The 21,719-nt window shown below is 48.5% G+C and overlaps 1 protein-coding gene across 1 annotated transcript in view; it reads right to left on the minus strand.

Moving 5' to 3' along the window:
* The window catches only part of Rgma (repulsive guidance molecule BMP co-receptor a), a 43,974-nt gene extending 23,207 nt beyond the window's left edge, over positions 1–20,767 (minus strand). The window contains exons 1-2 of the mRNA XM_021166768.3: positions 20,402–20,767; positions 4,975–5,090 (exon numbers count right to left, since the gene is read on the minus strand). Of these exons, the coding sequence (XP_021022427.2) occupies positions 4,975–5,090; positions 20,402–20,415 (130 nt within the window). The 5' untranslated portion in view covers positions 20,416–20,767. The remainder of the gene's footprint in view (positions 1–4,974; positions 5,091–20,401) is intronic.
* Between the last annotated feature and the right edge of the window lie 952 nt (positions 20,768–21,719).

The following is a 21,719-nucleotide window of genomic DNA, read 5'->3' on the forward strand; positions in this document are numbered from 1 at the left end:
GGGTCCCAGATCCAGGTGGGGTGGGGATGCAACCAGGGAGCCCACATCCTGGTGTGCCTGGGACCCAGGGGACACGTGGGGAGTCCTGACTTTCAGTTTGAAAACTTGGGAAATCTTGGGCAAATTGGATGAGTGGGCCGTTCAAGGAAAATAAAGCTTTCAGGGTACATCTCAGCCCAGTGGCAAAATAGTACAGCACTAGCCTGGTACTGAAGCTGGAAAACAGGCCTTACACAGTCTGGGAAAGGCAGTATCTTTAGCGGGAACTACAGTCCCTTCCAACACATGAACAGGTCCTCAACCTTACTCTTGCCTCTTCAGGACCCCAGTCTCCTCTCTCCCATCTCAGCCTTATTTGTGACATTGGGTAGCTTCCCTTACCCCTCCACTTTCTGGACAACCCCTCTTTTGGGCAGCAGCGTGGCTGCTTGAAATTCTTCCAACCTTCCAGAGACTCCCCTTCCCCAGAAAACCAGAGAACTTCCCCTTTCTCTCCAGGTCACCCTCGGAGCCTAAGGGGCCATGGGGACTCTAGGAGTTATCTGTACTCACTGCTCGCTACTCCCTGGCTGCTAGTCACCTACCTACCTCTTGTAACTGAACATCCTTTTCTCCCCTCTTCTGCACTCCCCCCATTTCCCCACCAACTCATAGGCTAAAATCTAATCCTCAAAGCGATGGTATTATGAACAGGATCCAGGACTTTTGGAAGTGTTAATATCATGGGAGTAGAGCCCTCATGGAACGGAGCCCAGAAAGCCAGTTTTCCATTCCTTCTGCCTTGGAGGGACCTAGTAACAAGGCACAAGACACTCAGACTAGAAAGGTCCTCTCACCAGATTCTACAGTGGCTGGTTCCTCGGTCTCTGATTTTCTAGCCTCCACAGCTATAATCAACAAATTTCTGTTGTCTGTAACCCTCTAAATCTACGGTATCTTGTGATAGCAACGGAAACTCCTTTTGGAACCCAAAGTCCAACTAAGAGGCCCAAAAACTAGATCTAAGAAGCAGGCTTACAAGTTACACATTCTTCCCTTTTGTTTGTTTGTTTTTGTTTTGTTCTTGTTTTTGTCCCCAAGACAGGGTTTCTCTGTGTAGCCCTGGCTGTCCTGGAACCCAGTCTGTAGACCAGGCTGGCCTTGAACTCAGAAATCCCTCTGCCTCCCAAGTGGTGGGATTAAAGGCGCGCACCCAGCTCAAGTTACACATTCTTAAATAGCAGTTCTGATAGAAATGGTCTCATCTCTATGGCCGTGCACATATATTTAGATACTTGAGTGAACCTTAGTTTCTCTAAGCCTCAGTTTCTGCACTTGAAGACTAACACTTCTACAACAGGTAGAGTTCAAAGGCCTAAGGGGTGGGCTAAAGAGCAGGCCGAGCAGTTAGGAGTCCTTGCTGCTCTAGCAGAGGACTGGGATCAGTTCCCAGCACCCACACAGGGCAGTTCACAAAACCAAGTAACTCCTGTTCTTGTGGCTCTCATGTTCTCTTCTGGCCTCTCTGAGTACTGCATACATGTGGCACACATGCAAACATGCACATATACACACATACACATAAAGAAAAGTAAATGAAGATTAAAAAAAAAAACTATTAGGGAAAGAAACAAGAGAGGCTGCATTGAAGCTCTCTTAGAACTAGCCCTCAAATAAAGCATGCCATCAGACACGCTCCCCCCCCTCCCCCCAGGCCTTGGATGGGTTTCTCTTAGAAGTCTGTTTGAATAAGTCACAATGGTCTCACAGCTTAAAATGTATCTATTTACTGTGTGCTTGAAGGAGATGCTATTTGTGGAGAACTCTTTTAAGAAGTTTTTTCCGGCCTCTCCTCTTGCCCCACCCCCACCGCGGGTAGATGCAGCGACTGCCCCATCCTCTATCCCAGAACAGCATTCACTCCTTCAGCCATTCTCTCTTCAACAGGCTGAAGGCCTCCATCAGAAGGCTGTACTGAGGGCTGGAGAGATGGCTCAGTGGTTAGGAGCACTGACTGCTCTTCCAGAGGTCCTGAGTTCAATTCCCAGCTGACTCACAGCTATCTGTAATGGACGCCCTCTTCTGGTGTATCTGAAGACAGCTACAGTGTGCTCATATACATAAAGTAAATAAATTTATCTTTAATAAAAAAAAAAAGAAGGCTGTACCGAGGCAGGGACTTGGGAAGTCAGCCACTGATGTTGAGTAAGTACACACAAACACACAAACACTCTCAGTCTGGCAAAGTGAAGGCATCTTTCTTCACATAACTATGTCCAATTTAATTTGCACCCCTGCTTACAGCTGGCAGCCATTCAAGTAGGCAAGCTCTGAACAAACCTAGGCTTTCACAGAGCTGCTCGGCCAGTTTCCACCTGTTTTTTTGGGGGGGTGAGGCCACGGCTTTCTTTTTGTCCCGAATGTCCACTCACTGCCTACCAGAACCACAGGCTGTTTCACCTCTTTATTCTGGGGCATCCTGTTTGCTGGACAAACATGTCAGAGCATGACAGTCCATCTCTGCACTGGAAATTACACATCTAGCTCTTCCCCACGTCGGAAACTGTCTTTCTGATCCAGGTTTCCTGAGCACCCACATTCCTCAAGGCCTGCCTCCGTGTATTTGGTCCTTGGTGACCGGCAGCTCAGTTTTCACAAAGGTGGGCAGTTTTGACTTAGATGCAACCGTCAAAGGCTTCCCAGAAGGGGCAACCTTAGCCAGTTGGCAAGACACAACTCAGCTATCAGCTGCATCTGCCAGGATTTGGTTACCAGCCTTGAAGCCAAAAAGAAATGGGTTTCTTGGACGCGAAAGTGGCGGAATTTGAGTTGTGAATTATATAACCCATCAGTGTGCCTCCGACTATGCAGAGAAGTTTTTAAGACAAAGAAATGAACAGGAAGATATCACACCCCGCCCCTGAGCCCACCTAGCCCTTACAAGCTCCCTCCTTTCCTTGCCCTCTAGCCTCAGAGAATAATAAGCGCTGCAGCTTTAAGAGCAGGAGGTGTTGTTTTAAGAGCCCTGGGAGCCCCCCTTCTCAATTTCAGCTCAGAGCTGAGATCACATCCCCCAATGCAGCCAAAGGACAAAAGCCATTTATCAACCTATCTGATAAAACTTCCAATGGGTTGGATCTTTATCCGGACCAAACCAAAATGAACACAAGTGCAAGCTACTGCTTCTTCGAAGTTCTTTTTTACTTTCCAATGGTTTGTACTTTATAATTTTAACTCTTGGGAAGGAATAAGATCAGTTTTTTTTTTAAATAGGACATTTAGATAAACAGTTCTCAACCCGTGGGTCTCGACCCCTCTGGGGTCCAGCTATCCTTCCACAGGGGTGGCCTAAGACTATCAGGAAGCACAGATACTTACATCACAATCCATAACAAAATTATGGTTATGAAGTAGTAACGAAAATAACCTTATGGTTAGAGGGACACCCACAACATGAGGAAGCATAGTAAAGGGTCAGGGCCGTAGGAAAGTTGAGCATCCTACTGATGTAGATGAAGAAGCTTGGGTCTCAAAAACATGAGAGTTGGGGGCGGGGATCATCCCTCCTGCTGGAACTCTGTGGTTCTGATATTTCCAGGGTTTATTGGGTATGGAGGCTCTCGGAAAATACTGACATCCCTCCTCCTTTCTGGTCCTGTGCAGGGATCTATCTCTTCAGGAAAGAGCTTCAGAAAAATGGTTTTGAAAGTCTAGGAAGGCCCTGGGGACACTGCAGCCCGGCTGGGACAAGAGGGTAAACTGACCCTTACTCCAATAGTGCTTGTTGTCTCTGTTCTGTGATCTCTGAGAATGCCAACTTGCAACCAGGCCTAGCCTGGACTGACTGCCCTGTTCTGTCAGTTCCTTGAAACTCAGTTGGCTGAAGAGGAAATCAAAACAACTCAATCTCCGTCCTAACTCAAGTTCTTTCTTGCAAATCTCAGCTGCTGCAGGGGCGGCACAACCACATCTGGCCGCGCTGTGAGACAGGCTGCTGAAGTTTTTTGCTCAAAGTCACTTCTGAACCCCACAACACAATGGAAATGGCCAGGAGATCCCGCCTTACACAGAGGACCATTTGGTCATGACACTGTTTATTTGTATTTAAAAAAAGAGAAAAACGGGTGAAAGGCGTTTAACTGGCCTTCTCTGACTCTGAGCAGCATGAAATAAAAATTTTACGAAACATTATAAAGAAAACAGACCGGGGATTTAAGCTTCGTTCATTCCCCCTCCCCCCCAAAGGGGAAAAAAGTAAAGAAACCGGAGCGTTTGGGAAGGAACAAACGCTTCTCTGTGGAGTTGGTCTCCCTTCCCCCAACAAAAACAAGAGGTCCGGGCTCGGAGGAATTTGAAAGCAGCGATCTGCCAAAAACATTGTGAAAAACTATGGGGGATTCATTGGAAACAGATGGGCTTTTTCAGCTTTAATTCTGAAATTCTCTCGCTTTCTGGCACAATAAAAACAAACAGGGGGCGACGCAGAATGTTATCAAACAGGAATTAGCACGTCTGAGCCTGTGTCCGTGGGCTTTCCCGCGTGGGCCAGCGTGGGGGCGGGACAGGGCGGTCGAGGACTTGTCTGGGACCTCCCCAGCGCCCCCAGCTCCACCCCTGGGCTACCAACAGGTTTTGCAAACGGGTGGGCGAGGAGCTGGAGAAAGTGCTCCTGGTGCCCAGTCCGAGCCTCCTCTGGAGCACCCGAGAGGCGTTCAGGGAACCCGATTTTTCGCGGGGAGTAAGAGGGACTGAGAGGCATCCCAGGCTCTGCAGACCTCCCACCCGCTCCTGCCCTTCGGAGTTCGGACAGGGGTTCCCTCACCTCTAGGTTTCCACTGACACCCATCTCTCCCTCCACGGGGCTCGGGACAAAGACTCGTAGAAATGGGAATCTGGGTCCCCAAGGAGGCTGGTGAACTGGGGCCCCGACTGGCGCAGGGAGGCCCAGGAGTGAGACCGGTCGGCTGTCCCCCCAACCAAGGAGCTGTGCCTTACCTGCGGGGAAGCTGCAGAGAAGGAAGGCGAGGGTCGGCCACAATCCCAGGGCTGAACGTCCTGCCCCTCTCCCCATACCCATCCATCCAGCTCGGCCTGTTACCACTAGCCTCTCCCTGGAAGAAGTTTAGAAGAAAAGGAGGGAGAAAAAAAAAATCAATCACGCTGCGGAGAAGAGGCAGCCTCGCTCCGCCGGCGGGAGCAGCGAGCCGGGAGGCCCGGTCCACCTCCGCCACGGGCACCCCGTGTCCACCCCCACCCCACCCCACCTCCCGCCGCCCGGCCCCGCCCTCGCCATCCATCATTCGGTTCCCCGCCAATGTCCCAGCAGCCCCGCGCCCCGCCGCCGCGCGCCCCGCCCTCCCGAGCTCGGGTTTCATCCAGGCGGGAGGGAGGGAGTAAGGAGAGGCGGCCCAGGCGGCCGGGCTGGTAGCCAAGGGACCTGGAGAAACCAGGGGCCCGCGAGTGCCTGTCCGGTCCTGGGCTCCATCTAACCGCCACTCCTCACTCACCCAGGTGGCCTAAGGCGCTCAGGACAGGAGGATCTCAGAGAGCTCCTTTAATCCTCCCCCATCAACATCCCACTCAAGTAGAAAGAGCTTGCAGACAAACTCCAGCCTCCCTTTGCCACCAGACTACCTCCCCCAAACCCCCCACCAACACCCCTTGGCTCATTTCCCCACTTCAGATGTCTCGCCGGTGCAGAAGACTGAAAAGCCTTCTCCGGAGTTGTCAGACTCTGGGGCGAATGACCCACTGCCACAGCTGCACCTCAAGGATCACGCCCGCCTTGGTCCTGGGCCACCCAATTGGACTCTGCTGGGGTCCCCTCCAGCACTCTCTCTAAACACCCGGTTGCTTCGCAAGAACTCGGTCCTGTTGCAACTGAGATCGCTCACAAACAGATCTTGCGAGCCCAAAGCTGCCTCCAGGGACATAGCTACCAACCTAGGGAGATAGACAGTGGTCCTTGGGGAGCGCAGGGTCGAGCCCGCTGTTGTTCAGGCAGAGCTATATCCCTAAGGCTCATCTTGGAAAGAGTGGTGATCTCCCCTTTTCAGTCTCTTATTTTTCCAGGAGAAAAAAATGTCTCCTCCTCATGGTTTTCTAGGCCCCACAGCTCTTCTGCCTTTTTGGTATTTAAGGGACTGGCAAAGTTGCGCTGAGAAACAACTGGGTGATACAGTATGCCAGCGCAAGTGGTTTTAGTCAAACGGATTCCTCCGCGCCCCCTCCCCCGTCCCCAAGCCTGCCCATCTGGCTCTTTGGGGGGAAAAATTCTGGGTTTTGATCCAATTTCTCTTAAGAGCTATCACAGTCTTCACTTGCAGGCCACACAAGCTGCGGGGCTACGTCTACATTTAGTACTCTGCTGTGGGAGAGCCGACTAGGGAGAAGGAGGTTGGGGGTGGGGAGCCGGGGGAGGGGCCGCTGCCCTGAAGTCACGTGGTGGCTCAGACACGCAGCCAGGCTGCACAACTTCAGAATCCGGCTTTCCCGAAGCAGGTGAGTAAGTGGAGACTAAATTCCTCAGCCACCTGTGCGGCCAGAGGCTGCAGTTTCTCCTTTGGTCGAAAAGCTCTTGGTGGCAGCTGTTGTCCCTTCCAGTTGAGCTACTCCGGTATTCCTCTCAAATATTTAGGTCTCAGACTTAGCAGGCTCTGCCTTCTTGAACTGGAGCGTCCAAGTGAAGTGGAGGTTTGTCTAGTGAGAGGTCACCGTCTCAAGTCTAGTTCTCAAACGTGTTCCTTTCCAACCTGGCCAGCCAAACCCCACAATTGTGTGGGGTCACATCACAGCAGCCTGCTCCAGGGGCAGCCCCGGCACACAGCCAGACTGCCCAGAGACCTTTTACCTCCTCGGGTCCAGCAATTGACACCATTTGCTGGGAGCTGCCTTTCAGGAGCTCATTCTAAACCTTTGCATAATGAGGGCTCTCCTAAGCTATCCCAGCAGCCCAGGCTACTGCAGCTCCAGCTCAGAACCCTGTGGCCTTCAGAAAGGCAGGCAGGAAGGCTCCTCTACCCCTGCCTGCCCGAGGCCCAGTGGCAGCAGGGATTTTCATCTCAGCACCTGTTTCTCCGTGTAAAAGGGCCAGCCTACTATTGTCACTTAAGACCAAAACTGAATACAATTAGGGAGGGACATTCATTAGCCCCAGCATCGCTGCTAGGGATGGGTGCTGACTTGAGGAGAGACTCAATTACAAATATATATATGTGTGTGTGTGTGTATGTTTATGTATATATGTGTGTTTATGTATATATATATGTGTGTGTGTGTATGCATATGTATATATTTGTGACCATGTGCACATCTGTGCAGGTGTTGACACAGGCCAGAAGAGGGTGTCACATCCCTTAGGAGTTGGAATTACAGCAAACTGTGAGCCTCCCCACATGGGTGCCAGAAACCAAATTCTAGTCATCTGTAAGAGCACCAAGCATTCTTAAGCACGGAGAAATCTCTCCAGCCTGAGAGCCAACTTTTTATTTTTCCAGCTTTGAGTATGGAGGTTCCTATGTGTTTTAATCATATTTAACCCCCACCCCTGGCCCCTTTCCTCACCTATCCAAATTTGTGTCTATCTTTCTTAAACCCTTCAAGACCAATCTGTGTTGCCCAAACATAAATATTCTTGGGTATGTGGGCTTTCACCAGTTAGTTTATCAGGGGATATACCCTTAGAGAAAACTGTCTTTCCTCTCAACAGCTAACCATTTGTTCTGTGGCTATCTGTTCAGGATGGACTCTGTCCTGTCTGCTGACGTGAATTTCAAGTGTCTTGAAGGCTTTGTTTCTAATGATCATGGCTAATATTTTGATTTGTTCTTTTTCTAATCATGTGTATGAACGTGTATCTATATGCATGTGACTATGAGTGCCCACAGAGGTCACAGTTGTTGGTGTCGCTGGACCTGGAATAACAGTCGGTTATGAGCCATGTGATGTGGATATGCTGGGAACTGAACTTGGTTCCTCTGGAAGAGAAATACATACTCTTAACCACTAAGCCATCTCTCTAGGCCCTTGATTTGTTCTCACACCGTCTGTACTGGTTACATGTCCAGTTAAGATAGGTTCTGTGATCATCCTTGCGCAGAGGAGGAAACCATGGCCGAGTGATCAGAAATATTCACCCAAGCTGGGCGTTGTGGTGCAGGCCTCTAATCCCAGCACTCAGTGGGGAGAGGCAGGCAGATAGATCTCCCTGAGTTCTTCAAGGTCAGCTGGTCTACAAAATGAGTCCCAGGACAGCTGGAGCTAGTGAGATACTGTTCCCTCCCTCACAAAATCTTTCCTGAGAGAGGTGCTATTGGGGAACCCTCGTTGTGTTCTTCCTCTTTTAAGACAGGCCACCAAGCATAGCCAGGTGTGTTCTGGATCCAATACAGGCTGAGCTCAGAGGTGACCTAAGGGGAAGGTGGATATTACTACATGTTGGGGCGGAGGCTGTTTACAGAGATGCTGTACTGTTTTCACTGAAGTTGAATTTAACTGGTAAACTTTTCCGGGCTGATGGAGATCATCATGGGATGGCCCACCCCCACAGGTCTCCCTTGGTTCTTCTGGGCAATATGAAACGTGTTTCAGCTAGGGCAAATCGTGACATTCTTCATAGATTTCTCATACTTACACAAACAGAACCCTGGATAGAGAGGATGTGACTGGTCCAATATTGGTCCCAGGCATTTATGTCCACCTTATAAATGGGGATTGTCAGTGGCTCTCCATCCACTGTTCCCCTCTCACTTATAAATCTGATAAATCTTCTGGAGTGTTCTATGCTCTTGCTCTGCTTGGAAAAAGTAGGAGAGGGGACAGAGGAGACAGTTCATTTGGTAAAACGCTCACTCGCCTTGTAAATGGTCAATTACTTGCCTAGTCTGAGTGTGACCCCAGAAACTCACATGTGTGCGTGTCAACGCACAAACACCCTCACAGCTTACTCACACTGCGCCTTGAGGAACTGGGTCAGTTCATTTTATACCTCCGAGGGTGAACCTATCCTTTTAAATTTACCCGTCTAATTCCTCTTTGCTCTCTCAAGGGCTACTCTGGATCTGGCTATCTCTGAGTTGATGAAGCAGCCTTTGTTAGAGTTCACCATGACCTTTGAGTGTGTCCAGGCTTTGATCCTATCACCTCTCTGTCTTCATCTTCCCACACGAGAGCCCTAAAGGAACAAAGCAGGGCAGCTTCTTGTGAAAGATGCTCTCTGGGGTAACTAAAGGTTGCTCAGCCTTCTACAGCCTTGAGATATTTTTCTGCAGTGGAAGGACATAAACCGTCAGGTCTGGATTACGGCCTGGGAAGAACGTTATGTTTTAGCTTGGTGTTCAGTACTACTTCTGACCCAATGTTAGCAGTTTCTGAGCATCTGGCTCTGCATGGCCTTTAGCTAAGAAACTACAAAGACCCTCATGATCCCCCTGTGTGACTATCAGCAGCCTGGGCTTGGGTTATGTTATTGTAAATGCATTAATTCAGGCATTGTGCCTGCAAAGCTTCATTTGTGTTTTCCTCTCTCAGCCTTAATTTAAGATCACCCAGTAGTTAATCAGCACTTGTTTGTGGCCTCCACAATACCTGCATCTCATCTGCAGGCTGGAACCATCTGACCTTTCTTTCTTCAGATAATCTATGTAAATTTAAGCTAAGTCTGGGTGCACAATCAATCCTGGGGGATTCCCCACTGTTCCTACTTCTCCATCCAGAAAAGCACTGGCTTAGCCAATCTTTGTTTCTTGCCTCTGAGGAATTCGAATCATTGACAATTCCCTTCCCCCTACTCTGGAGCCACCAAACTCTTTCTTATAAATGATCTTTCAAGTGGAGCCTTGTTGGATGGGATTTTGAAGGCCATGGAATTCATCCCTAGGTTTCTTGCTTGCCTTCAGGCTTGTTGGCCTTTCTTCCACTAAATTGTCCTGTTTCACAGTTTCCTTATAGAAGCTGATGTGCTTCATCCAGAAAATGGACACTTTACAGTGTGCTTAGCAATAGTAATGTAGTGCACATTCTATCAGAGTGACCACTAAACAGGACCACTACCCAGACAAGCTCCTTTTGTGGGGTGAGACGGTACGTGCACAAGAGCCAAGTACAAGGACAGTTGTCCATGTTGGTCATGAGGACATCACTGCCGTCCTTCCTTGTCATTACTGTCTTCTTCCCTATAGTAGACAGTAGGATAGGCAGCCATGGAACTTCCTCTCCATGGTCAGGTTAGGAGAAAGCCTCTCCCCATTTATTTGCTCCCAAAGCATTTGTAGGTTGCTGTCATTGCTCTGGCACTAAGAACTTCTTCAGAGCTTGGGAGTAGGGTTCAGTGGTACAGTAAATGCCTGGTGTATGCAGTTCTCTGGGTTTGATCCAGCAACACACACACACACACATGCTCACACACGTGTGCAAACACACCTCATCATAGACTTTGGAGACTCTTGCAACATGTTCCTTGAATCATTTGATCCACTTCACTTTCCTAGCTTTTCTGGCTGGCCTCTTTTCTTTCTGCATGTACATGCTATTTTTGTTTTGATGGTTTTTCCATTAAAATGAGGATAACTTCTTGGTAATTAAAATGTACAGATTTTTTTCTCCAACATTTAAATGCTACTTTTCCTAGAAGAACCAATCAACTGTGATTTTCCAATAGTTCTCTTTTAAAAACTGAGGTAGCATTCCACTGGGAGACTGTCACATGTACTGAAAAAACATATTTGCAGATTCCAGCCACTTCTGAAAGTCTTTAAATATGTATCATCAGATTAGCAATACTTTTTCCTCACAAAAGAGACATTTCTTTTATCAATGTATTGTTTTTCTATCTCACTCTAAGAACTGAGGGCTCTGAGCTGGGCTTGAAGTACTCTGTGAACAGCGGAGGGCCTGGTCTGTACTAGGCAGCTCAGTAGAGAACCTGGTATCTCGACAGAGGATGACAGTGCCCAAGAAGGGTCCTCAGGAGCCTTGAGTTTGCAGCACATTCCTATGGTTACCAGACAACATGGGCCTTAAGAAGCTGAGAGGCTTTGGGAGATGGAGGCCAGGAGCATCTTTGACACAGGACAACTGACTGCAAAGCATGAACTCCTATCCACAGATGTGCACCTGTTACCCACAATGCTCTTCTCCATCAGTATCAGCCTCATAGCATCTAAAACAGCCTCTGTCAAGATTTTATTTCTTGGGCAAACTAACAGACACATACATAGGTCAGCCTTCATGCCTACTAGTCTATTTCTAGAACAGTTAGAGTGTCTTCAGGGACTGAAGGACCAGCTTGGTAGACTGGGATGTGTTCATGGAGTGCTCTTCTTGGGACCTCACAAAATCTATCCCCCCACATTGGCATGGATGTATTCACTGTGCTAGGAAGAGAGAAAGAGGATTTCTAAGGAAAGAACATGATGGAAGAACAAATGGGGGGGGGCTTTTAGTTTCCTTTAGTCCAGTATCAAATATATTTATAGAAAATGAAATTATAATATAGGTTCATGTTAGAAAATTTAGTGTCATGTGATCTTCCTGGATGCAGTAACAGTTAACAGTTAACATTAACAGCTATCCATATATTTCTATTTCCACGTGTGTATGAGAACACATCAAACCATCCATCTATGTATCTATCAATCAACCTATCTATCCTTCTTAATATAACAATAATATTGCAAAAACCTATCAGCCTTTTGACTGTTCCCTCTACAGTGGGTGTGTCCTATTAATCATTCTATGAACCCTGTAACATGGCAGGAACAGAGAACAGCTGAGTTCACCAGCCAAAGCTAATGTGCATATATACAGATGGATGAAACGCAAAATGGCACAGATGAGGGCTGTCAGGTGACTTTAAACAGTTATGTCCCGTTCTCTTCCTAGTCCTTGATTCCCACCTTAAAGTCACCTTTCTTCGGAAAGTTCAGATCGGCCAGTGTAGTTCCCGCTGCCAGGATGCCTCAGATACGGTACTAGCCGCTTCCGAGCTATGCTCTATGACTCTGGCCCATGGCATAAGCTTTCTCTTGCTCTGAAAAGAAGCAAGGGCCTGTTGTGTGTTCCCTGTGCTGTCTTCCCAGTCGGAATCAAGGCTGCACCAGACTCCTCCTGATGATCTCCTGGCAGTTTCTAGGGCCACCTTTCCATCTTTGTGTCTCAGTCCATCTTGCCTTCAAGATCCTTAGCAAACCCTTGGATGGGCCTTTTTTTCTTCTTTCAGTGTTTGCCCTACATCTCCCTACTGGAATTTTTAACTGGAATGCCACCAGCGTGTCATGATCAAAGTCTCTTCCCCTCCTTTTTCTTCTCTTGAGCTATTTGTTGAAGATCCTAAAACACCTAAGATTTAGTGTATAAAACTGCCAATTCTTCTTCCTACAAAGCCCAGTAGATAGCAGGGACATTGTAAATTAATTGTCAGTGTCAAATCTCAACTTTTCGAAGATGCTGCCATAAACGTGAGGAAATCTATCTAGGCATGAGGACTGCCTACTTTTAGCAGTGTAGTCCAATCATGGCACTTGAATGTCCTGGCTGCCTCTGGGATATGGCAGATGGGTCTTCTAGTACTGCAGTCTCTGTAATGAAGTGCCCTTGCCCAACATCTGACTTTCAAACAGTTCTGGAGCTTCATCTGGAACGTCTCTGCATTCCCCGAGTAGAAATATTGCTGAGCAAGTGGGAAATTTTTATTTGAGAAGTGACATTTTTATGTTTTACTGTCAGCATGAAATTCTCCAACAATGATATACCTGAAACCATACCCTGAAGCCATTTAATAACAGCCTCTCATTTGAAGCAGCCAATAAGATGGCTCAGTGGGTGAAGATGCTTGCTGTCAAGCCAGAGAGCCTGAGTTCCATCCCTGGGACCTGCATGGTAGAAGGAGAGAACTGACTCTGTCTTCTAACCTCTAACACACACACACACACACACACACACACACACACACACACACACAGAGTAATAAAAAAAAATTAAAAGAGAAATGGCCCAGCAGTTAAGAGCACTTGCTGCTCTTACACAGGATCAGGGTTAGGTTCCCAGCATCTGTGTGTGAAGATGGTTCACAACCATCCATTACTCCAGTTCCAGGGGATTAAGGCACGCAGTTGGTGCATATCCATACACAAAGGCAAAACACTCATGCAGATAAAATGAAAATAAATAAATTCTTAGAAAATTAACAGCAGCTTTTGGATTCCTATATACCCCAATTCCGCAGTTCCCGTAATGAGTGGACCACACAGCCTTTACTTCTCTGTTCCAGTAACTTCCTGACAGCAGAACTGGCTTGAAACCACTTATCCACCACATGGCAACTGTGGGAACAGACAGTGAGCGAATCTGTGTCTTTCTCCTCAGCAGCAGATGGCTACACTATTTGTATTAATGAACAATTCAGTGCCAAGCACAAGTTCCGTGGACAGTTAGCAAGAGGAACAGGCATTCAGGATATTAACCCAATCCAAAAACTGCTCGATATGGTGAGGGGAGAGAAAGCTCAGAAGAGTACCCGTTGACAGGAGGTGAGGGAGGGACCCGTCTGAAAGGCAGCGGACTCGGGTGACCTTCCTCCCCACCACTGCTCTGATCCGTATTCTTACCTAAGAGGGAGAGGGAGAGCACTACCTCATCTTCTGTATGAGAGAGAGACTACAGCATCCTGGGCTAAGGTTACTCAGCCAGGAAAGGCTAGATTTGTCAACGGGGGATGGATGTACCTTCAGCTCCCTCAGGAGTTTGATGTAAGGAGTCGAGGAACTCACACTCAGACTCCATTCAGAACAGCCGCAGAACCACAGCCAGTGTTGAAAGTGGTTTTCAACATTAGTTGAGTACCCTGGACAAAGCCTTTGCAAAGGTGGTAAGGTGAGGGGGGGGCACAGCACCCTGTAAGGACCCCTAGATAATCTTGATGTTGGGTAGGTTTTAGAGCCTAGTGAGTCCTCGTTACAAGAAATAATTCTATAGACGACTACAGAATCACCTTAACTATGCAAGTGGACGGAGCCAGTCCCTGTTTATAAATGACTCAGGATGGTAAAGTGACTCGCCTAAGATCCCTAGGAATGCAAATGTCAGGGCAGAGCCTAAAGCCAGGCTTCCTGGTGCCAAGGCCAGCGTTGCCTCTCACTAAGCCACAGCTGCGCCTCATCTTCACCCAAAGTTGATCTTTTCCTGTCAGCTCAGTAATACATCCCATATGCCTCGTGATGGACTGTCATGAGACATGGGGATCGGTTTAGAGGAATACCATTTTACAGACACTAACACAAACAGAAAGATGCTCATAGAAAAGGACCATCTCCCTTAGCACCCTCCCCTCCCCCTCCCCCAGTCATGACGGAAGTTGAAAGAGTTATAGAATTCTTCATCTGTCTTTTGGATGGCAAGAGGTTTTTACATTTTTTTTTTCTGCCAAGTAGTCACAGTACCCTTTCCTGGGTTTAAGCATGTTCTAGATCACCATGAAAAAAAATATACAACCAGAAAATGGTTAAGTTGGTTCAACAAGATTCTTCTCTGTAATCTCAGTAGCCCACGCCCATTCCAGGGCAGTCTCAGGTTGTAAGCCAGGGGTCTTCTGGCCTTGTGTGTGTGTGTCGTGGGGGATACAGAGGGCGCCTGCTCGACTTGAGCTTCACTTCCTCCCGCATACTCTTAACTCAGGCTGGTGGACGGGGGCAACCCGTTCCTTAACTAGGGGCCAAGTCAGTAGACTCTACAATGGCAGACACTTACTCAAGGAGAGGTCACGTTCCTGCATTTAGGAGCTCTTTTCTCAAAATAGTCTCAGCAGAGAAAAATGAAAACATTGTCAAACCTGAAACTGGCCTTGAACTTGTTACATAGTCAAGGGTGGCCTTGAATTCCTGAGCCTCCTGCTTCAGCCTCTAAGGGCTGGGATTATAGGAGTGTGGCACCACTAGCTATCCCTGTCATATGATCCTAAGATGGGACACTGAGTAGTCAGTTTAGCATTGTTATGATAACTACCAGGAGAAAGCATTGGGTTTTTTTTTTTTCTCCTCCTCTTTCTGAGGGAGGGTTGCCCTGGCTGTTGTGGAACTCACTCTGTAGACCAGGCTTCAAGTCAGAGATCTGCCTGCATCTTCCTTCCAAGTGCTGGGATTAAAGGTATATGTCAACACCTTACACTAGGAAAGCATCTCAAAGCAGATTTATTTACTCTGCTTCGTGGTTTCAGAGGTGCCAGACCAGAATCTTTGTCTCCATTGTTTCTAGGTCTGTTGTGAGGTCATTTATCTTGATGGCGGAAGCTACTCATCTCACAGGGACAGGAAGCAGGGAGGAGCAGAGAAAGTATAAGGGCAGACTACATCCTTCAGAAGTACTCTCCCAGTTACCCACCCCTCCAATGGGGCCTTGTCTCCTACCTTTCCCATTACCACTCCCTCCCGTAACACTGTCAAGTCATGAATCCACAAATGGATTAACCCATTATGAAACCAGAGCCTTTGAGACCCAAGCACTTCCTAAAAACCCAACGCACGAGCCTCAAGGACACAGTTCCAACACAACAGACAGAATTTCTGAAGTCAACACAGCAAACTGTTTCTGTGGCAATGACAGATTGTGACAAGGTAAGCTAAACTCTCATGATTCTCATGTCCTAGGACAAAAATGACCTGCCCATGCCTAGCAGGGGTGGGCTGTAAGAGATGTCACCATGAATCTCATAGTAGCTGTGGGTGAGCCAGCCTCCCAGCAATGCATTTGCTCCAAAACTCTATTTATTATTTATACTATACCTTCTTCTATCCAAGGTATTAAGTTAAATGAGAATGAAAAACATATTACCCACCCAAATGTCCAAATATTAATTATTATTCTCTCCAAGGTACCAATTACTGCAAAGAAACCCTGTAATTTCTGTGGTCCTGTCAATGAGCTACGCATTTCTTTGTGCTCTTCTGATGACCAGGAAAAAAAAAAATCCTGTGGTTTCAAGTGTTCCCTGGTTATGTTTTTGTAAAAGCAATCTATTTTTCAGGATGACACCATCAAGGGCAGAAAATGCATACTGGGTGCTCGAAAGCCAGCCTTTAAACAGATTAACATGGGTATCCTTACCAGGGGAGCGTTAGCCAGCAAGACTGAGTGCGCTATTAAACTTTGGCAGACAGAATCAAGACTTTGCGAAAGCAACCTGTACATTGTGATGTCAAGGCTTATAAACGGGTGCTCAGGAGGGAAGAGTCCATACTGAGCATGAAGTGCTGAGTACCGTGTATTAAGTTTACAAGGAAAATGCATCCCTTGACAGAATGCCTCAAGTTTTGCCTAACGCATGTTAAGCAACGAAGGCTTATCAGGCTGCCACCTCAGTCTTGGTGTGTGTGTGCCTGTGGCACCTAACAAGTCATCAAGGAAGCGATTCTTCAATATGCCTATGGGCAAGCAAAGCATGCTTGCATCCGTCCTCCGTGAGGCCATCATGCTAAGAGGGAGGTAATGGTACAGAAACTTGCATGGAGAACTGCAGCAGATCAGCTCTGTGCACACAGATAAGAGCAGAAAGCACTATCAGGTAACAGGACAAATTGTTCCTGTCAGCCAGGGCAAGCTCCTGAGAGGAATTTGAGATCTGAGCATCCTGGAAGATGAACAAACATAGTGACTATTAAAATGCTCCAGGGAAACACAAGGCGACACATTTTAGAGCTTCTCTCTCCAATTTGTTGCTCTCTGCTTTGACCCTCAGAGGACACAGAATCTAAAAGAATTAGCCTTATTTTACTAAAACCTTTTCTTTTTAGGGACTTGTGTTTCCCCTCTGATTTTCAGACCCTGGCTAATGCACTATTTTGATTTTTGAAAGTTCTACCTCTGGGCAGCAATGCTTAAATAGATAATTGAAAACCACAGAAAAAACCCAGTGGGGGAACTCTTTAGTTAACCCTCTTCATAAACTGTGCTTGCGACTATTCTCCATTCAGAGGGCATGCATGCCTTTGTAGACTCATCAATTAGCAGTGCCTCTAAAGTGTTTTAAATTAAAGACTTTTGCATTTACATAGTCAATTTCTGCCAAAAATCTCAAAACTGCTCCTCTTCCTCCTCCTCATTATGAACTTTTATTCCTCACCAGACTTCCTGTCCCTCACCCCCGATTAGGCCATGTGCAGCATGTTCCACTCAAAGGATAGCCGAGAAACTAGGTGTCTTCCTTAAAGATGTCCATTTTTCAGCAAGGAACCTGAAGTCTGCCTGATTCTGCATGTGTCCTTGGTAAAGCAGACCTTAACTTTCTCACCATCCCTGTCTACTGCTAAGACAAGGGATCGAACCAGGCTGTGGGTTAAAGAAAAGAGGAATCTGTTATTTGGGCTGGAAACCAGACAGATGGGAGAACCAGAGACTCTCCTCACCAGGCTAACCTCAGTTATGTTTTTTTGAATGACTAAACAATGAAAAGTCTGAAACTCGAAGCCATTCTCAAGGATTCCGAGAAACAGAAGCAGACAAAAGTAAGCTGAACAATTCCATTTAAAAGGGTTTTGCCCTAATGTATTTAGTATAATTAACATACTCCAATTAGTCTATGGTGCTTTCTGACAACCCTCCTCCAGCTGTGCTGTTTCACTTGGGTGTACTCATCCCCACACCTACTTTGGAAGGTTTCAGGGGCATACCTGTTTCATTGTCTACCCTGCACACTTTAAGGCAGGACGAGATTCTGCAGCCATGTATGGTTTTTAATATGTGCTTGAACCTAATTCATTTAGCAAGGCTGTAGCAGAAAAGAGCACTTTAGACCCGTGGTTCCCAACCTTCCTAACTCTGTGACCCTTTAATATGCTACAGTGACCTCCCAACCATAAAATTATTTTTGTTGCTACTTCATAACTGTAACTTAGCTACTGTTATGAACTGTAATGTAAATATGTAACATGCAAGATATCTGATATTTGACCCCTGTGGAAAGGTCATTCAATCCCCAAGGGGGTTGAGACCCATGGGCTTTAGACTCGGCACTATGGCCACGCCCCTACACATCTCTGGAATCCTTTCTTTCCCAGGAAATGAAAATGCCAGCCTGCTTTCTGGTAGCAGTGAGCATCCTGGCTTGATCATGCCCTGTCCTGGTGTCAGGGATGTGCAGTTTCCACTTCTTTAATTTTGAACCTGGGCTGCCGAAGATTGCTGTAGAGCAGACTCAGGAATCACATTCAATAGGAACCTCCACGCCGCGTTTCCTTCTGTATCCACCTACATCCCGGGCAGGCAGCAATGAAAGTCAAATATGCTCCCTTTATAAGTTTCCAAGCTGGTCTAGGAACCCTTCTGTCATGATTATTAAACAAATATGTGAGAGTGGAGCGACAGAGCCAAGACAGAACAGTAGGGGTAGGATGGACAGATGAGCCACGTGTGTATTAGGAGTGATAGATAGTGCCAGCCTTTATCTGCGAAGGAAATGAAGGGGCAGAGTTTTTGGGAAAAAGGGAGATTTGGAACTTGGAATGTGGCTCAGCTGCTAAAGTGCTTGCCCGGCACGCAAAAAGCCTTGGGGTTGATTCCCAACAATGCATGTATTAGATGAGATAGGAGAATCAGAAGTTCAAGGTCATTTTTGGCTCCATAGAAAAGTAAATAACAGCCCGGGATACATAAGACCTACGAGAGAAGAGCAAAGAAAGAGGCTGGATCCCTGCTTACTACCACTGCAGCCCAGAGGAGCCTCTCGGAGAGGGCTTTATCACAGGCAGAAAGCCACGATGCTCTCCAAGGAGCCCGAGTGCCCTTCACACAGAGAACTCATTCCCTGCTAGTATCCACAGGCCTGGAAGGTGGCAGCAAATCCAGCCATTAAAGAATGTGCAGCCTGTCAGCCGGGATGCGTGGGTGCCCCACCCAGAGCCTTTGTCCAACTGCTGCCATCCTGCCTGTCAGTCATTCCGGGAAGTAGGCCTGCCTGAACAGCAGAAATTCTTCCCCTTGTGTGTGTGGAAAAAAAAAACAAAAAAACAAAAAACAAAACAAAACCAACCAACCAAACAAACAAAAAAACCAAGAGGCCATTTGGGGGTACACTGTTCCCTTTCAGTGGAGATGGCATGACGCTCTTTCCCCATTCTTCAGTTACCCTAGGAGCACACTTTAGCATCCAATCTCTTTTCTAAGAGTCAGGGCTTAACATTAACTTCACAAATCACCTATATAGGTACAGATGAACTAGAGAGTAGTAAAGTGACCGTGACAGGCTTGCCAGATCCCTGGACCAGATGCCGAGGGACAAAGGCAGGTGACAGTTTACTTTATTTTTGCTAGAAGAACCCAAAACTACACAGAAGGGAATGGCAGTCCTGGAGGTGATATCCTGCTACTAATACAATTCGTCATTCGGTCCCGAGAGCTAAGCCCCCGGCAGCGGGTGCTCAAGCCCGCTTACAGGATGGCCCGAGCACTAGAGAAATAGTCTTTCTGGACACGTTGGCTAGTTCCTATCTCTCCATCTCCTCTTATAGGGGAACTTTGAGAACGCCCAACTTCATGGCTTGTGAGGAAGGTACAGATCACCATTTCCGCTAGATGGCGATATTTCCCCTAATCCATCCGCTTCAAGACACCCAATTTATAAAATAAATACAATCCAACGCCTTCCGAAACCACACCACATAATAACAGCACACAGGCTCCCATTAAAGTTCCAGTCTCGGGAAACTGACTCCCTCGTCGAGAAAATCTAATGCAACTACTCTAGTAAGATGCAATCAAGAGTTGCATCCCAGTGTCATTCATATTTGCACCGGTCCCCCAATACACCTGTCCCTCTTCCCCTAGTTAACACTCTAGGATGAGCCATGGCTCAAGTCAGGAGCTGAGTCCTCGCGGTGCCTTGCCTTCCTCTTAGGAACCCTTGCCCCTTAGCCACCACCCCAAGTCTGGCACACCGGACGCTCCTAAGCAAGGGTCACTCACACTGTACAATGTACAATGCCGACGGCCCCCGGGCAGGTGCGTTCATTTCCAGCTTCTGCAACCCTGGGTGAAGTGAGAGAATCCGGTTTCACTGTGGGTCAGCGGGGTGACCAGATCTGTCAAGAGCTCTGTGGGTCAGGGGGGCTTTCGCCTCCGGAAGAGGTGGCCGCGCAGGAGAGAGAGCTCCAGGCGGTACACAGTGGGTGGCACAGGCGCCGGGTCTGCCCAGCCACGCGCTGCGCCCACTGCCCTCAAGGGAGCATCTTAGGGGGCTGGGGGAAAAGAAAAAAAAAAACACCAAACCACAAAACTTTCCCGCTGCCAAGTGCGAAGGCGATTCATCCGAGGCAAAACCCTAAGTGTGTGAGATGAGACACCGGGTTGGGGAAGCCACTGATCAGTGAGGCGGCCGAGCGCAAGTGTCCGCAGCGCCTTGGGGACCTCGGGACCCCGTGCCCCCGCTGTCCGCGCTTACCTTGGCGGCTGCATGAGCCCCTCCAGCCCGCGGGGGGTTGGCGCTGGCGGGGCTGCGCGCGAAGACTAGGTGTAGGGCGGCCGCTCGTGGGCCCCTGGGTGAGGTGGGAGGGGCCCGGCTGGCGCTGGTCCCCGCAGCTCAGCGGACTCAGTAGCGACCCGGGGCGCTCCGCCTGCTCCCGGGCTGCATGCCTGCGAGCGCCTGGAGGAGCGAGCCTCAGGAGCGGCCGGCCGGCCAGTGCTTCCCGGGCGCAGGGCTCGGGCGGCGTAGCTTGCACTTCCGAGACGCCTGCAGAGTAGGGCGGCCCGGGCTAACCTGCTGCCTCGCCCGGCCTGTCGCCGCCACCGCCACCGCTGAGCGCGGCGTCGCGAGGTTCGTTTGCGCGCGGCAGGGAGGGGGCGGGCCGGGCACCCCGGGAGCGGGCGGGGGGCGAGCGCGGGCGGAGCGGAGGGAGGGGGGAGAGGTGGGGTCTGGGCTCCAAAGGCCCCGCCCCGCCGCGGTCCCACCCTTGCTGATCCGCGCTAGTGGGTGTGTGAGGACGTAGGGGGTGAGCCTGCAGAAGGCGCACACTCTCCCTGCGGGCTCGCGATCCCAGGGTGCGAGCAGCAAGTGCAGCGACCCTCCCTCCCGCTAACGCATCCAACTTTCTTAACCCAGAGCCAGGTGGCTTGGAGTCCACGTTTTCAACCCTGGGAGCCTACGGTGGTTAGAGGTTTCCAATCGTGGATAAATATTGATATCTGCCGAAAGATATCAATTGTTCTATAGGGATTTTACTCCTATTTAGAATCTTATTGGAAAAAATAAATAATATGTATATTGCATGCACAGTGCGCGAATACACGTAGTCTGTAGTAAAAAGACTCTTGCACTCCCCTCTCCCCCTGCAGTCCAGCTCAGAGGTAACCTCCGGTCACAGCGTCTTCCTCCCCGCCCCCTCTCCCCCCGCCCCGCACCCTTCTCGAATAGATTGCCAGAGGAAACTCCGGGCTTCTCAAAAGGATTCTTCATGCAGCTCACGCACACAGTGGAGAGCACAGCCAGCCGCCAGCAGCTCATCTCCGGGGTCTCACCCCAACACCACGTATAGGTCTGAAACCCTAGCTGGGGTGTGAAGTCAGCCGGGGCACACAGCTCACACTCAAATTAGCACTGAACAGTTAGCGCTGCCAGGATATTTTATACAGGGGTTACGACCTGATCTTCTCTTAATCTGAACCGAGCGCTGGAATTTTGATAGGATGAGAACTCTGTATTTAATGAAAAGGTGTCGTCCGTATTAAGACCCTCGTCGTTATTTATGCTGTGGTCTTAAGGG

This window comes from Mus caroli, unplaced genomic scaffold (genome assembly GCF_978045245.1).
Source record: "Mus caroli unplaced genomic scaffold, Mus_caroli_1 scaffold_8, whole genome shotgun sequence".
In the NCBI taxonomy this organism is placed as follows: domain Eukaryota; kingdom Metazoa; phylum Chordata; class Mammalia; order Rodentia; family Muridae; genus Mus; species Mus caroli.